The sequence below is a fragment of the Poecilia latipinna genome, unplaced genomic scaffold (genome assembly GCF_001443285.1).
Source record: "Poecilia latipinna isolate Pla-1442-1.1 unplaced genomic scaffold, P_latipinna-1.0 Scaffold252, whole genome shotgun sequence".
Lineage (NCBI taxonomy): Eukaryota > Metazoa > Chordata > Actinopteri > Cyprinodontiformes > Poeciliidae > Poecilia > Poecilia latipinna.
Genome location: NW_015112868.1, coordinates 317837 through 335304, shown reverse-complemented (window position 1 = coordinate 335304; position 17468 = coordinate 317837). Strand labels below are relative to the sequence as shown.

The 17468-nt window shown below is 38.2% G+C and overlaps 2 protein-coding genes across 2 annotated transcripts in view; one reads left to right on the top strand and one right to left on the bottom strand.

The window, feature by feature from the left end:
• Positions 1 to 4613: 4613 nt before the first annotated feature.
• On the top strand, positions 4614 to 6388 carry sfr1 (SWI5-dependent homologous recombination repair protein 1). Its single transcript, XM_015032843.1, has 4 exons — positions 4614 to 5021; positions 5145 to 5256; positions 5620 to 5958; positions 6040 to 6388. The coding sequence occupies exons 2-4, from the start codon at positions 5164 to 5166 to the stop codon at positions 6226 to 6228; spliced, it is 621 nt and encodes a 206-aa protein (XP_014888329.1). The 5' UTR covers positions 4614 to 5021; positions 5145 to 5163; the 3' UTR covers positions 6229 to 6388.
• Positions 6274 to 17468, bottom strand: part of cfap43 (cilia and flagella associated protein 43) — a 19341-nt gene continuing 8146 nt past the window's right edge. The window contains 23 exon segments of the mRNA XM_015032844.1: positions 6274 to 6723; positions 7390 to 7543; positions 7636 to 7716; positions 8707 to 8871; positions 9003 to 9168; positions 9698 to 9810; positions 9926 to 10133; positions 10210 to 10298; positions 10391 to 10477; positions 10667 to 10774; positions 10977 to 11096; positions 11223 to 11351; positions 11862 to 11942; positions 12151 to 12237; positions 12399 to 12605; positions 13268 to 13435; positions 13926 to 14042; positions 14142 to 14246; positions 14332 to 14439; positions 15178 to 15255; positions 15656 to 15739; positions 15985 to 16138; positions 16835 to 17149. Coding sequence (XP_014888330.1) covers positions 6548 to 6723; positions 7390 to 7543; positions 7636 to 7716; positions 8707 to 8871; positions 9003 to 9168; positions 9698 to 9810; positions 9926 to 10133; positions 10210 to 10298; positions 10391 to 10477; positions 10667 to 10774; positions 10977 to 11096; positions 11223 to 11351; positions 11862 to 11942; positions 12151 to 12237; positions 12399 to 12605; positions 13268 to 13435; positions 13926 to 14042; positions 14142 to 14246; positions 14332 to 14439; positions 15178 to 15255; positions 15656 to 15739; positions 15985 to 16138; positions 16835 to 17149 — 3100 coding nt within the window. The 3' untranslated portion in view covers positions 6274 to 6547.

Sequence of the window (17468 nt, the reverse complement as noted above, 5' to 3'; positions counted from 1 at the left end):
CCCCCGCCCCCAGTTAATTTCTCCTTCCATAAAGGCTGAGATTAAAAACAACACTTGAACAATAATCTTTCTAAACAATCATCTAAACAATTTCAGAGAGTCTTTCAAAAATAAATTCACTCATCTGGAGATAATTGTTTGCTCTTGTTTTGTCTTTATGGTGTATGAGTAAAAAGAGGCTGAGTACAAATGCCTGCCATACTTTTCAGATTTTTTCTTTTTTTTTTGCTGAAAATTCGGTTTCCTTTCTCTTCATAATTATTTTCTACTTTGTGTTGCTCTGTCACATAGAGTTACAATAAGCCACATGGAAGTCTGTGGTCGTAACGTAGTAAAATGCAGGTGAGTTCAGAGGGCGTTAATTCTCTTACGCGCTATTGTCAGTGAAAGCTCTTCATGTTTTCAGCTTTTGCAGGGACTGTCTTCCTGTTTGCACTTCTGTTCGGGAGGTCTGACACTTTTCATGCGACAATTATGATACTCTTCAGAAGCTGCAGCATGGACTGTTTCTCACATCACGAGCATTCCCAAATGAGAGGACACAAGGGCTGTTTTTAACTCTGTAATCAGAATACGCATTCCCAGTCTGCTAATTTACATTGATGCCGTTTGGCACCAAATTAGATGCTTTATTCCTCCAGTGGCAGCCACAGACTTCCACAGGTTCCCTCCAACCACCACACCCAGCGAAGCAATCCACCCACCAGGCATGACTCAGAGCCAGTAAGACTCTAATCTGCTCAAATGATTGAAAACAAATGGCCCCATGGAGAGGAGCTGCCCCGCTCACATCCATGTGCGAGCTTGGACAATGCCAGTTCCTTTAGCAGAAAGCAACAAATTCCAGGATGGTGGGACAAAAAGGGGAAAAAAAAAGCAGAGCTGACTAAACAGGGATGCCTCTTTTCAGATACACTCCTTTTTGTGTGAAAGACCTGCAGGATGCAGCTTTGGTACGTTTGCAGAGCAAGACAGCAGTGTTTTCCAGAGGTTCGACAAAAGACCTAAACATGGAAAATAATGTGACATTATTCACTGTTACCCAAGTGGTAGAAAAAAAAAAAGCCTCTGTGTCACATGGGCTTGGCATCCATACTGATTTTGAAAGGAATGTTTAAACTATCATTCATTTGCAAGGTAACAAAGAAACTGTTGCTCTAATTATTTAAAGTCTGTCTTATGTAGTTGACAAAAAAGCAAAAAGAGAGAGATAATTTTATGGTCACCTTAATTTCGGAGGTTTTTGGATATCTAAAGAGATAATGACTGGTTCTGCTCTGAGCTGAACTTTTAAACCACTCAACTGTGATGAAAAAAAAAAACATTCCAGTGCGGCACTGGATACTTGGCTCAGAGAACATGCAGGCACATTCTGGAGAGAGGAGCTTATCTGTTGCTTATCTGTCTCGATACGAAACCGTCGCTTTATCTGACAAGAAAAACTTAAATATGCTGTTGCTCAGTTCAGAGGACTGCCATTGATGTTCTTGTCTAATGTAACTTAACACCTTTGAAGGGCTGATTATTTTATCTTGGAGTGATGCAACCTATTGATTTTAAAAGACTGAAAAGTAAGTAAATTATATTTAGCATTATTTCACAATAATGCTCGGAGATTAGTGATTTTTAAAGTACTTTTTGAGAACAAACGAGCATGTCTCTTGAAACCATATATGGAAAAAGACTTTTGACTGCTGATGGACTATTGTTGTACACAGAATATTAATTGTTTTCTACCTAATAAAACGTCTTTGGGAGCTATCACCTTTTCAACTACAAACAAAAACCTAACAGTACAGGATGTAACAGTTCTTGCTACAGCTCGAACAGAGACTGTTTCGTGGCCATAAAATGCATCACATAAAAAAACAGCTCCCTTTATGGGTCTTTTACTTTTTTATGTGTCCACACAAATTATCTGCTGATAGAGATACCACTGCACAAACAAAGATCATGTTGAATCAATATTCACTGTTCCATGTGTTGCTGGAAAACATAGGCACACTTGAAAAATCTTCAACAGTGTGCCGGTCTGTTAGATCTCCAAGCTGCCGCTCTTAGACAGAAGTTCTCGTGACTTCCTCCTTATCCCCAGGTAAGCTGCCATGTAAGTTTTCACTTCGTGAAGTCAAATTACAAATGAATTTGCTATCCGAGGGCGGACATTATATTATGTACTGACGCCTTAGTTCACTGTTTCAAACGTTATGACATCACTCGGTGGGAATTTTCGACGGTGTCCTCCACTGCTATCGGCTCGTTTTATTGGTCTATAATCAGGCACTTTGTGATCATCATGATATGAGGCCTTTGGGTGCTCTTAATTGATGCAAACAGTTTGAAACCTCCAGTTTGTTTTTCAAGCCCTGTCATGACAGTTAACATATTGTAATTGGTTTGAAGTGAAAACAACCAATAGATTTATTAAATGTCAAACAACAATAATAATTTACTTTTGATGATCTAAAGAAATTAAGCAAAAAAAAAAGAGCACCTGTGCTTTCTTAGTAGACTTAAAATATGTAAAAGAAGTACAAGTTTGAATATATTGATCAGAGTAATTTATTTTTTCTTTTATCCAAAATGAGGGTCTGTATTTACCACAACAGTTATGAAGATTAATGTAAAACAACTGTTTCAAAACAACCGTTGGACCAAATTTAAAGCACGTTTCAACAGCAGACCTCTCTCATCTATCAAGACAAGGAAAGGAAGCATGAAGTATACGGCTATTTGTGGAGGAGCTCCCTGCTGACAGGAACTTTATTTATTTCATTAATGACACCTGTCGTTTTCTCATCAGTGGCATGTCAACATGTCTGCCGTGAGAAGAAATATCAGCTACAACAAACTCCATGTAGCCTAAAATGTTTCCGGCTCTCTGCATCTCTCAAGGTGTTTCTTGAGGTGAAAACATCTGGTGCTGTCAGGTAATTTTGCTGTGTCTGTATGAGAAAGTGTTAACAGATGAGTCACATCAAATTACAGGGAGATCTTAAGAAGACAATGCAGCACATTGACTGGAAATCAAAGTAACCCAAAACACAAAACAGATTTTCAGCAAAACAAAAACTGAGTGGGACAAAAAGAAAAAAAAAAAAAAAGAGCCATGAAAACTGGATCTTTGATTCCCCAACGTTCTGTTTAACTTAAAGGTAGTTTCCTAACACTAAGCTACATAAACATTAACAAGAGTTAATAGTTTGTGCAAACATATGTACTTAATAAGTAGCCATTTGTGTGTTTGTTGAAAGATTTGGCTCACTGGGTGTTTCACATAGAATCCAGATTCTACAATCTCATACCAGTTGATTCATGTATCTTACTGGAGAGCAACCAAACTATTTTATCTCTACTGTGAATGACAAAAAAAAGAGAGCACACTCTAGAGCCTTGACTAACGCATAGTAATTATTTCCAACCCTCAGCCCTGCAAGATTCATCCATATAAAATGTAAGAAAAAAAATCCCTCTTCCTCAGGGTGTGTAATATCACATTTCCAAGCACTGAGAATCAAGTCCAGGCAGCCTCGTATTTAACATTATTACGCTCCTCGTGGCGTCTTTTCACAGAGTGGAAGTGTGAAAAGACTTCTGACTTACATTTAGGAGTTTATAAATAGGTCTGTTAAAGGACGTGAATCAGCAAATGAGAACAAAGTGACTCAGACCCAGCAACCAGATCAACATGGACCAGACACATACGAGAGCCCAGATAAATCACTTTTACTCAGAGCTCAGCGTAACCGTCAGAGTTCCTCTGTTTATCCCTCAAGAAAGGCTCTATTTAACACTGACCTCATATTTAAACAAAACTGTGAACCCGTGGGGCATTCTGTAACTTTACTGCCCTTAATGAAGCTGTAACAGAGAAACCACATGTTTTTGTTTTTGTGTGTCTTTACTAATACTGATACTCTTTTTTTACTACTCAAATCCCACACATCTTAATTTAGGTCTTTATTTAGAAGAAGAAAATATCAGTTTCTATTAACTTTTGAATTTTTAGACTAGTTATATTGATGACAACAATTTATAACATAAGTTTATACAAAGTAAAATACAAATTCAAAATAGATGCCTTTTTAAAGGATATCTCTGAAATTGATCAAATATAGTATTTATGTCTTTTGTTAGTCTTTGATGGGACAGCAAACGGTCCAGGTAACTTGCAAGGGGGTAATTTTTTCCAAAGGTGTCTGCACTTTTCAACATAAAAAAGAGCAGCAAAAGAGGTATAAAAAATTGGAATATTACAACAATGACTGTAGCACAGAATACATTAAGCCCACCCGGTTTTATTTGTTTTCCGTTTAATTTACAATTTATTTATTTTCTGTAACCTCTGTTAGTTTGATTATTTATTTATTTTTTTTAGCTACCTACTTTTTATCCACCTACTTATAAAAATAATTGCTGTTTTTCTGTGTGCTTTATTTTACTTTTGGTTTTTGTTTTGTGTTTATTCTTCAAGTACTGTTTCAAGTATGACTCATTGTAGTATTAAAATCTGAAATAAATCATAATAAAAAAATAAAAAAAAATGGAGGGACCTAAATATTATGGCACTGCACCTGACTAAAAAAGTTAGTGGTAGCAGTGCAGCCAGTGCACAAAAAGTAAAAACTTGTAAAACAGAACAAGATAAGATCTAATAATCATTTTTGAGTGGTTTAGGTCTAAAATTTGATCTGAAGCTGAAACAAAACAGAGTTTAGAGGTCAAAAAGCCCTAAAACGGGCTAGTTTGCATTCTAGGTGGTAACAAATAACACAAAGGCAGCTGTGACTTAACGCAGTACAAGTGAGAAATGATTAGAATGACATGTAAGCACAACAAAAGACTCAGAAAACCCGCGAACACGTGTAATTTTCAGGTACTTCTAAGATCGTTAGAATAAACTACAACTCCCAGGATGCTGTTCGGCTGACCGTAATCAAATTCTGTCCAATCACTTACGTTGAAGGCAGTTCCCCACAAAAATACGGAAAAATAGAGTCGTCTTCGGTGGGTGTTAAAAAGTAAGTCCTATTCAGTTGATTTTTTGTTTTTAAAAAACTTTATATATATATATATATAAAAGCTTTAACTCGCAAACTTAGTGTTGCAAACGCAACTGACTTGTTGTACTGCATCGGAGAAAGAGTTCATAGGAGTGTGGAGATGGAGATCACACCGAAAGCAGCCAAACTGTCATGTGGGTATTCATCACCTGGTTCAGTCGAGTCAAGCCCCTCTGAGTTTAAAGAAGAGAAGGTGAGTATTGTTTTTGACTTTTATTAAATGCGTCACTTTACGCTTGACGCAACTTGGAGTCAAAAAACAAATTTTCAGTCTCTTAAAGTCTGAAAAAGTAAAGAATTAAAGGTGTTTTTTTTCTGGTGTGGATAAATATGGAAAATAATAATTTTGGAAAGTATTTGTTTTCCATGTCTGATTCAAATCTATCTATCTATCGATCTGTGTTATACGTTCACTCATCTGTTTGTCCATCTATTCTTCCGTTTAGTCTCCATGTCTGAGGAAATTCTGTGACATTTTGTACAAACCCAGTACATGCTGTTATCCATGCTTAATTATCATTTACCTGTATCGTTTGGTGTGATTCCCACTCCCCAGCATCACTCTGGGCTAAGTGCCTCCCTAAGGGAGAGGCTGAAGAGAACACGGCGCTCCTTCATCTCACCCCTTTCTGTGGCCAAGCGCCTTTGTGTTGACAATGAGGAGGAGGAGGAGGAAGCCCCACATGCTCCAGCAGAGTCCCAGGAGACTATCGCTGTCCACACTATGGATGCAAACGGGACTGAAGTGAAGCTGGGCAGTGAGAGGTTGCCCTCACTTGCTCCCCAACCATCACACATCTCCTCAGGAGACTTTGCTCTGCAGCTGAGGAAGGAAGTAAAGGAGAAAACGGAGACACTGCGTCGGCTCAAGATGGTGAAAATGTACAGAAGCAAGGTATCAGTAAAGCCATCAAATATCTTTGCCAAGTTTATCACGTAAGGCTGAAAAAGGCAATATATGTGTCTTTCTCCTCAGAATGATTTGACGCATCTCCAAACGTTGATTGACAAGTGGCGCAGTTGTGCACAGGCTGCTCTGTATGAGCTCCAGTCAGAGTTCCTCGTAGACGGAAGGAAGGCCGACCTGTCCGAGCTCATTGACCTCTTTGGTCTGGATGATAGCATTCTGTGCTTTGACCGTGCAGAGGGAGACTTCACTACGTAACGCCAGAAGAAGTATCTTAAGTCCAGCGAGGACGACAGAAAAGAGTTAACACAATTCATCTTATTTATTGTTGGTGCTTGCTCTTGTTCGCAGCAAAAATAACACTAAATATTCTGTTAGCAAATCAGTGTATGAATAAATAAACTATGTGGTAACAGATAGCACAAAGGCAACTGTGCCTTGACGCAATACAAGTGAGAAATGGTTAGAACGACACATAAACACGACAAATGTCTCAACATCGCGAACATGTGTAATTTTCAGGCACTTCCAAGCTCGTTACAATAAGCTACAACTCAAATACAACTAGGGTTGGGCGCTAGTTGTATTTCATCTGATCGAGTGAGGGAAAATTCCTCCTTTCCAGACGCTCAACTTCCTTCCGGAGGAGGTCCAGTTCGTCCGACTTAGCCCTAGCGAGGTCCTCCAGTTTGCGCCTATGAACAATCTCCTGGTAGCGCTCGTCTCTTTCCGCTGCCTCATTTTCCTCGGTAGCTGAAACGCCAAAAGAGCCTCATTAACAACTGAAATGGGAGGAAAGTCCCTTTTGCAGAGTAAATTAGTTAATGGTCAACTCAGTAAGTCAGAATATCATCAAAGAATGCATTGATCTGTTCAAAAACTAAAATTTACATATTTTTATAGATTCCCTTTCTACAAACTGATACATTTCAAGAACCTATTTTGTTGACTTGATTGATTAATTGGTGATTATGTTGATTATGAATTTAATTAAACTGCAATGTCAGGATAATGAAAACCCAAATTCCAACGTCACATAAGATCGATAAAACTATACTTTACATACAGATTTGTTATAATATGGCCATGTTAGGAACTACACAGTCACGAGCAAGACTGCTGACTTGACAGATGTACGTACAGCAGTTATTAACACTCACCACAAGTATGACAAGCCTAAAGATCATGGCTAAAAACATTGGTTTTTGACAGTGTTGCGTTAAACTTGACTGATTAATTGAAGTTGAATGGAAAGTTGAATAAGTTGGTGAAGCAAAGCCCATTTTAGCAATTCAGGGGGATTCAGCAGTGCCTCCATGCTGCACTCTATTTATGCTGTTTTGCACGTAGTCAATCATACATACATTTCAATGATATTCTAGGTTATTGAGATGTGTCTGTAGATCTGTTTTCATTTACCTGCGGCTTCGTAAATATGTCTCAGCTCTGCCACAGAAGTCTCCATCTCAGGAAGATTCTTCTTTATACCATCAGTGCTGTCTGCTGTCATTGATATCTTTTTGTTAATCTGTTTTAACTTTTTCATTCGCCGGTGAATGGCCCTTTTATGGGTCTGAAATTGAGAGCGGCGTGCATTACGCATAAGATGTTGCTGGCTTTTGTGGTTCAAACTTTAAACGTTGTGCTAAGACACGTTCAGGTTACCTGTTTCATGAAATCAATACTTTTCTCCATCTTCGAAATTTTCTCCAACACGTGACTGTTCGGATCCTTCTTGCTGAGACACTAGGAAAAAAAAAAAAAAAAAAAAGGAGACGGTTAATTTGTACAAATGAACTACAAATGGTGTGTTCTCTAAATTTAGATTGAAAACGTCCAAGCTAATGTCCCAACATCTTTAATCAGGAAATATTTTTAATGACAAGAATGGATTATTTATATTCACAGCTTTCTTCCTGCATGGTGTTATGGGCTTTAACAATGTCAGGAAGCTACCAGCGACAGAGCAACATGAACCTTCTTCTGCCAAAGGAAACTGGCATTAGAGTGAGGAAATTCACTTGCGATGTTTTGTTAAACTATAACGGATAATTTAGTTGATCTGTTTTCTGTTCCAAAATCTAATCTAGGTTTAAAAATACTAGTGAAATCTATTGTTTTAGTACAACAAGGGTACACGGCTATTCTAGAGTAAACAATTATCATGTCAGTGGTTTGGCATGAATTTAATTAAACTGCACGTTTCTGGTTTAAACTCTTGGGGAAAGAAAAGGACGCGAAGAATTTCTTGCTTAAAATTTTAGGACTGAGCTAAATAAAAGTGCATTTGGAAGAGGAGGGGATGTAAAAACCTCCATCCACACACGACGTCTTGAATAAGAGGTTTAAATGCTGAAAAGGCGAAAAGGGTGGGGAGGCTGAAGAAAGAGGGTGTGAGGTTTCTATAAAAGATAATCCATCTGTGCTGGGAGATGGTAACAATTTTCTGCTTGCAAAACATCTCACCGTGCCAAAACCAAAATACCTGCCTGGATAACACGGAGAGGAATTTGGCCAGACACGCACACTGGATTAATGTTTTACCCCATATGTAGATTTTTTTTTTTCCCCCTCTTTTTTTTCCTTCGCATTATTATTTAAACCTGATGCTGAATCCTCTGAAAACCTCTGACATATAATTAACGCGGCAGGAAAAAAAATTCCAGTCGTCGTCAAAGAGCAAATCACAGTTTCCCAGAACGTCAAAAGCAGAGTTATGATTACAAACTAGATTACTTCCATGTCATCCTTTGAGAGTCGAAGCATCTTGAGTTCTCTCTTCTTTTCATGCAAGTCCTCTATCTTCTTGTCCAACACCCGGTGCTGCCACTCCAGCTGGATGATGTCCTTACGGACCTCACAGCGTGCCTCCATGTAGGTTATCTTCTGCTCTGCAACTCTCTGGTAACACAGGAAAGAAGAATTTGATGGACAACTTTTATTGTTTTATTACTGTTTTAACAGTAACATTTTTCTCATCCCCATTTTGATATGAAAATGTCTGAAAAAGACGTTTGACGGTAAAGACAGACCCTGATTTTCTCTTTGAGGTTGTCCACCACACTTCTGTTGATAAGGATGTAGTCAGTCTCAGCCGTTTCAGCTGTCAGATCCACGGAGGACGTCTCCACCTGTCCCTGTGGCAGGACAACCAGGATCATAGGGTTCATGAGATGCTGGTTCCTCTTGGTCCTCAGGCTGCAGAAACATGACATCAGAAACCACCACAGCGTTATCGACAACATTTTTCTCACTTATTGTCCTCATCCATTTTCAAGCATTTCTGGTGGGGTGCCAGTAAAAAAAAAAAAAAAAACGGCAATTTTTTTTGTTTATTTAGTCTGTCAGAGAGAAAAAAAGTGGGTGTTTATTTTTTTCAAAGTCATATTTTTGCCATCTTATTCACACATTTATGAACATTTAGCTTTCAAATTAAAAATTTGTGTAAGAAGCTAAGTATTTAGTTATAAACTAAATGTTTAGTTCCCAACAAAATATTTAAATTTGAGCTCAACATTTAGTTTAGTTTGAACACTAAATATTTAGATCCAAATCAAATATTTGGATCTAAATATTTAGAAAAGTATTTAGCAAATACTTTACCTAGTTGGAAGTAGATACTTAACTTTTCCAAAGTAAATACTTATTTTCCAAACTCAGTATTTATTTTCCCAACTTAACTGGTCTGAGTGAAACAGATTGTCCAGTCAGAGGTTCTGGGTCCTACCTTCGGAGTTCTTCAAAATGCTGCTTAATTTCTTCTTGGGCAGCATTATCTTCATCTAACCGTCTCTGCAGGAAGGCCTGCATCTCGGCAAGCTCCAAACCATTTACTTTTATCTGTGAAACAGTAAAGCAAAGAAATTTAACAAACTGTCATGGAATAAAGTAAGTGAATATATTGCGTCTCTGAAATATAAAATGGACGGTAGATGTGTCTTTTTCTTTGTATTACCTTTTGTTCACTCTCTACTTTTGTTTTGCGCACAGCACAAAATTTCTCCCAGACAAACTGGGTCACTCCTTTTGGCATGTTTTCCGGAGCATCCGACTCCTCCATGCCAGCGAGTGTTTGGCTGAGTCCATCAAGAGCGGAGGTGTTCAGACAGTGCTGCCTGAACACGTTGGAGTCATCTACAGACTGCGTCCTCATCCTTTGAACTCTGGAAACAGTCGTGACAACCCGAGCTTTGAAAACGGCCGGCGTTAAACGACTGCTGCGCGGAAATGGTCACAAACCTGGGTCTACGCTTGAACAGTTTGTAAAGCTGATCAGTCACATACTTTGGTAGATCAGCAAACTCTTTCCTGAATTCGCTGTCGAGATTCTTTGGGTGATGAAACAAAAAAAAATATACTCATCTCTCACACAAACTTTGTTTTCTTTTTTTTTGTGTGTGTGTTTTATCTGAACGCTTACTTTGTCTTCGGCTACAATGTCCTCGTACTCGAACTGAAACTGTTCCACCATGTCCTTGAATCCCATCAAGTCTTTCTCTGTCTTTACCTGTCAGAAAAAGTTTGCAGTTCTGGCCAGTCAGCTTGACACACGAACCTGCTGCTTCGCATCACTTTGTCAAATTATGTTCTGAGACGGTAAGGCGCTGTACTGGAACACACGCCAATTTCTACAAATTAAATCTAGTTTTGATTATTAATAAATTCCTGCGGCATGAGTGTGTCCAACATTTTTAACCTTTTGTGCCAGGAGTTGTTCAAGTTTGAGCTTGAGCTCTTGCTCTTGCCGGTTCATCTCCTCCACCTTGCGCACCGCCTGGGCAAGATAGGTGATTTTCAGCTCTTCCTGTAAAACACGCCCAAGCCAATACGAGACAACAAATCAGAACAAGAGAGAAGACTTTTTATCACGTGTATGTGCATCACTACAAGAATAATTTAAGATTTACCGTAGATTAGTTTTTTGAAGCAATTGATTTCATTGGACTTTATTTATAGGGCTGAATACATATGAATACCACACTTTTTTGCAGTTTGATGTACGTTACCTGATATATAGTAGCCATGAACTTTACTTTCTTCTCAAACAGCTTTGTGAGTGACTCATCAAACTTTTCCGTTGACTCTTTGATTATTTCATGCAGCTTTTTCATCTCAAATTCCAATCCCTGCAAAGCCAAGGTTCACACATGCTTAACACTGATCTCAACTAATATTTTGGTAATAAAATACTAAAAAAAAAAAAAAACACACAAATGGAATTCCCCTTCCCCCCCTCTTTTATTTTTAATTACCCGTTTATATTTCTCCTTCTCCTCTGTGAGCTCTTTAAAGTTCTTTTCATATTCTTTATAGACTTTCTTCTCCTCTTCACTCCACTGAATGGGAGGTTTGGTCAAAGAAAACTCAGGAGGAAATATTTCCTGTGGAGTAAAACCAAAACAAACTGTGGGCTCCTCATGCTGCTTGGTCTGATTTTACTGGCATTGTCTTCAAGAAACAAATGTAAAAACTTAAAAAAAATAAATAAATATATATATATTTTTTTACAGTGCTAGCCAAAGGAGAAAACTTAGAAGAATATTATTTACAGTGACGTTTGTTGCTGCTGCAGAGAAATCTGATTTAACGTTTAAACTGAGATATCAATGTAGGTTTGTCTCTTGGTTTTTAACACATAATTCAATCAGTTTCAATTTAGATGTGATTGCTTATACTTGTGATGTTTTCTTTTAAATAAGAAATCCTTCACAGTTGCAAGTACATTTCTATTAGACATAATTCTCCAATGTTTCTAAATAAACTGACCAAGCTAGGGAAGACGTTACACAGTTTTGCAATGGCAAAATAGCGTTATCTTGCAAGACATGCTTTAGATTGGTCAATCATTCGGTTTAAATGTCCTTATGTGAACAGGATATTTATATATTTACCACTTTTAAAATGTCCACTTTTTTCACTTCAAGGACTCCGTCCATCATGTCTTTCAGAGCTCTCTCTCTGCTGTCGTCTTTCTGCAACAGGACAAGCATCCCTCCCTCAGCAGGGCTCAACTAACCTTTTAATCGCTACCATTTTATTTACTTTACAGATTTTTAAATCGGACACACAGCCGTAAACTGAAACCACTAATCTGAACAACGTGGATAAAAGTGTGCAACTCGTAGACAATGGCAAAGAATTAGCAAAAAAGCCAAAAAAATGTTTATCATGACAGCGTACGTGTGCAGCCAGGCGGGCCTCCCTCTCCAACCTAAGCCTCTCCTCCTCTGCTTTCTGCTCTGGGGTGAGGTATTTCTCCGCTTTAATCTGAAGTTGGACAAAGGCAACGTCTCATAATTACACACAAGCTCACAACTCGGCTCACAAAACAAACAAACAAACCACAGAGCACTTCCACATTCACTCGTGCTCGGTTGAACTTTACGTGAACCATGTCCACTGCTAGGACATTTCAAGAGGACAGTAACCTCAGAGTCCTCCACGATTAACAGCCTCTCTGGCCACTCCATGTCGGCCAGGCGGGGCTCCCACAGCTCCTCCTCGATGTCCAGCTCCAGCATGATGTCCCTGATGTTTTTGTTCCTGTCGTCCACTATTTTGATCTCTTTCAGTTTCCGCTTGAACAGGGCATCGAAGTCGGAGTTGAAAGCCATCTTGATACTATAAATCAAGTCCTGCATTCAGAAGTGAGAGAAAGAATTTATTATTAATTAAGACCGGGACAATAACAAAACCGAATCTGCACCCTTGACTTCTTGTTGAAACCAGACTGTGTGTGTATACAAGTGAATGTCTAAGAGTTAGTCAGCCCAGGAAGGAGACAGGTTCTGTTTTCCAGAAATCAATGCGTTTCGAAGAAAGACAATATATATTAACTACAGAACAAAAAGGAAAGGAAAAAGATTCTGGGTGACGGTGGTAAACAAATCCTTAACCAGCATATGCCAGAATGCCACTTAGAGTGGAAGAATCGTGTGGTAGTATGCCAAAACAGTTTGGTCACGCAGTTTAAAAAGGCAGTTCTATAAAGTACAAAAGAAATATATGAAAATTTAAAAAGAAAATACTCTTGGTATCCTGGTCTTAGCAAAAGTAACTAATTTTGGTTACCTAACTGACTTCAAACAAACAAACAAAAAAAAAAAAAAAACAGTCTGAATAAGTGCCGGAGAGGAAAAACAATTATGTGTCTTTTTACACAGCTTGAATAAATATCTCCGTTGTCCTTTTTTTTCTTTTTTTTTTGAGAGTGTGTGTTTTGGGCACTGGTTTTGGAAAGCATCAGAATCTAAATGAGTAGTAATCACCATTTTGCAGAGATTCGACAGGTTCCCACCTGTATCAGTATGATCTGGTTGACCCGCTGTTCGACAGTTTGCATGCTGAACTGGTCGTAGAGGTATTTGTTGGCAAGGGCTAACAGAGCTGAGAGTTCTTCACTGTCTGCACTCTCTGCCACATGGCCTTCCTCTGGTTTGCTGCTGTCCTTCCTCTGGGCCATCAGCTGCAGGTTGAAATTGCGAGCACAACAAATGATGGAGCAAAACATGAGCGCCGAATCTGTGGCCAGAAGATTATAAACCGTATCCAAAGAATATTGCAGTTGAGAAAATCATTGCAGCAGCCTGCTTTCAGCCACACGGCTATAAATCTAAAAACATTTCAACAGCCGTGGGCTGGAGTGTGTTCAAGTATTTAAAGAGGGCTGCAGTGGGGAAAGTTCAGAGGAAAGACTGTGATTTCAAACAACCAGTAGTGTTTTCAGAAGTAAACTTGTTTAGACTTAGATGGTTTTGTCCTGAAATAGATTTCCACAAGGAAATAAAGATTAAAAAATGTGACATTTCCCTGCGACTGCTTTCAGAAAACATCACATTTTGCTGCATTCCTGCTGCACACCCACAACGGTAAACATGGATCTAATTACTTTTAACTCATCACATGTGCATTACTTTGCTTCGTCAATCAGAATCTAAACCACCAGTTTTATTCACTTTGCTTGCAGCTTTTTCAATCGTCCTCATATTTTGAACCCTGCGGATGTCCTCCAACTCCTTCTCTCTTCGATCTTTGAGGGGATAGTTCTGCACAGCTAACTTAGAGTGGAACGCCTGTGGATGACAGACACACATAATTCAAAGTTAATTGATTAAAAAAAAAAAAAGAAAGTAGTCTTCTTTATTAAAAAGCTTGCCACTGAGCCACTTTACGTTGATGCTCCGGGGTTTGACCAACATAGAATCCCAGCATTCTCTCTTCAGGACGTCTCGTTGGTACTGCTTTTCTAGAATATCCCGCTCAATTTCGGCCTTCACCTGCACATTGGAGCAACGTTAAAAGATCATTTTAAGGAATAATTTAAGGTCGATGGCAGTAGTGTTTGCTTGAGCTTTCCAATACCTTCTGGGCTTCCTCCTCCGCCATGGCGTCCAGTCTCTTCTGCTCCTCCACATCTAAGTTAAACTGTTTTATTGGGAAGCTTTCATTCTCAAGCATCATTTTATGAACCTGACCACAAACAAAAGCACATTTTACACGTCTTTTTGGAGAAGAATTCGATCCAAATTCAGATTTGTTTAGAAATTTTAAAAAGATGTTTGTAAAGTTACAGCATATCATGGGTTCAGAAATCAGTTAAATACGGAAAAATCTTTCATTTTTACCCTTTTCTTTGAATGTCTTTTCTTTTTTTTTTTTTTACTGTTATCACGTAAACCAACATCAGTTATTTAGACGTACTTTACTGAATAGAATAAAAATCTGATAAATGTTTGGGACATATGCTTCAAAGTAATAATTTAGATATCTTGTAATTCTCTGTTAGGTATATTAATAGGCTGTTGGATGTAAAACTACGACCTCTATCAAACAACCTGCAGCAGATTTTTCTCTCAAGTGCTATAGTCCTTAGAATAAAGAAAAAAACTAATCATCCTAAATAGGAAACAGCAATTGACATTATGAAGAAAAATGAAAAATGGCAAAAGCCTGATTGGCTTTTATTTTATAATGTGTCAGTGGCAAAAAATTGTTAATAATTACAAATGAACAAAACATTAAGGGAAAAAAACTAAAACTAAAAGCCGTGTGGCATAATGATAGGGAGATTTTTTTAAACTAAAGTTGTGATTTTAGTAACAGTGACAGTTCCTTATGTTTGTCTGCAGTGACATTTTTTCCTGTTGACTGTTTATTAAACTGTGAGGACAAACTGTAATTCCAAGCAAATGATAAAAGCCTACTTACAGCCTCCCGTAACTCTTTCATGGTATCTCTTAGCTCTTTCTTAGTTTCTGCATGCTCTTTGTTGTCTTCCTTCACAATCTGTTTTTAAAAAATAAAGGTAAACATGAAGGTAAAATGGTCTTTTCCACCTTCCCCACATCAGGTGTAGTAGAGACCTCCCACATATTTATTATCAGCTCATCCATTTGCCAAGCCTTTGTCATATGGAAAGGTGCCAACAGGTGCAAACGTCTGGTTAATGCCTTTGCAATTACTTGTTTCTCCCACTCTGTAAGCAACAATAAATCAAACATCTGCAAAAAGCAACTTGGTGCCAACAATAACTGCTCTTTCTGAAATCACTTTCACACACAAGGTGGAGCAGGACCCTCTCATAAACCACCCCCTGGAATATTATGAAACAAGATAAACATCTATGCATATTTTCACCCTGTCTACAGCCCTGTCAAAACCACAAATACAAGAGCTTGTCACTCACTTCTTCATGTCTTTTTTCCAACCACGTGGTGGCTGAAGCAGGGGGAAGGTAATGCTCATCTTCCTCTGTTGCATCAAGGCCGAACTGTAAAGCATAAGTAGTAAATTTGGTTATAAATATTTGTAATATTTGTCCGATTAGGGACATTACATATATAACTTTTAAAATTAATTAGCTAACATTACATATTATCATTAGAAATAGAGGGGAAAAAAAGACTGATAAAGATGGAGTATTGTGCTAGACACTAGTAGTGCTGGAATTTAAGGATAATTTGATTCCAAATAATACTTTAAAGATAAAAAGCATTATAACCCAGTGAGTTTCACCTCGGTTTCCTCCGTTTTCTTGCTGCTAACTGGAGTCTCCTCTTCCCACACAGGAAGGTTAATCAGGACGGGGTTTTCAGAAATGAATGAGGTCCTTATGGACTGAGCCCTAATCTGGCGGCTTTTGAAATGAGCTATATCTGCATCTTCAGCTCTATAGGAAGGTACAAGAAACAAATAAGCAGACCAGTATGTTAGTGTAGTTTCAATAATGCAATATTATTACATTAGAGTATACACTGCAATTACCTCAGACTCCAGTTAACATGATACTTATAACATCTTACAGTATAACAGTTAATAAAATACACCACTTCATAATTACCAATGATAAATTATCTTTAAAAATAATGAGACTAATTTTTATGAATAACATTTCAATAAATTATTCAGTAATTTAATATTAAATTAATAAAACATGCATCATTGTAACTTGGTTATGTTTTGGTGAACCAATAAGAGGCTCGTAAAATATTACTAAAATATTAAGTATAGTGCTTATGATCACAATGTTTTGAAATCTGAAACTAACGTTTTTGTGGGAGTGGACAGAGCAGGCAGATGTGGAATCTGAGTGGGAAGATTTTCAGAGCCAGAATGTGACTTTTACTACAGTAAGTCTTTGTTTTTCCAGACCTTCGGCTCATGGTTTCTTTATAACCTCTTAATACCGCCCCGCTGGAGCTTAAGTCATGTTGTTTTTACTGCTATCCTGCACCATAGATGGAAAAGGCAGCATTTATTAAAAGCTACATCAAACTGCAGGTGTGACTTCCTTATGCAAGCAAGGACGCCCCCTACTGTTCACGGTTGTGCACAAAATGAGCACGTGTACTGGGTGGCGCTTTACTTGGTCTTAGTGCAGAGGAGGGACCCATCGCCTATGCCAGTAGTGACGACTTTCAGACTGTCTGGGGAGAAGGACACACTCCGGATTCCACCGAGGCGTTTTGAATGACACCGCCGCTGACAGCAGAGCTCCTGCAGGCACAACAGCAGTGTCACATCTGTGGCACTTTGCAATAATATTTGAGTAAAAAAAAAATAATCAATGTATTTACAGATTATTGCAAATATATTGATATCAAAAGTTTATATAACAGACACGCACAAACTAATACTTTGTCGTGAAGCCAAGGAAAATGATTATGTACTTTCTTGGTAACTACTTTCAGTTGTTATAAAATTGATGTACACATCAAACATGACTTTAAACACGGACTCTTTCTTTGGCCTTTTCACAAAGACTATATTTGTAGAGTCGTCTTAAGCTGTGGATCCCATCAGCTCCTCCAATAGCATGGTGCTCCTTCTCTTATTAATAACACTCCTTCTTACCTGGCCTATATGTTCAGGAGGACAGCCACGTCTTGGCAGGTTTGCATATGTGCCATACTTTGTTCATTTTTGGATTATGGATTAAACATAACAGCTCTGGATTTCTTTACTAAACCACCTTCTCCACAACACTATCCCTTACCACA

Coding starts and splice junctions, on each gene's coding strand:
- sfr1 (XM_015032843.1), top strand. CDS start 5,164: ATGGAGATCACACCGAAAGCAGCCAAACTGTCATGTGGGTATTCATCA. Junction 5,257..5,619: donor CTGAGTTTAAAGAAGAGAAG/GTGAGTATTGTT, acceptor CCCACTCCCCAG/CATCACTCTGGGCTAAGTGC. Junction 5,959..6,039: donor TGAAAATGTACAGAAGCAAG/GTATCAGTAAAG, acceptor CTTTCTCCTCAG/AATGATTTGACGCATCTCCA.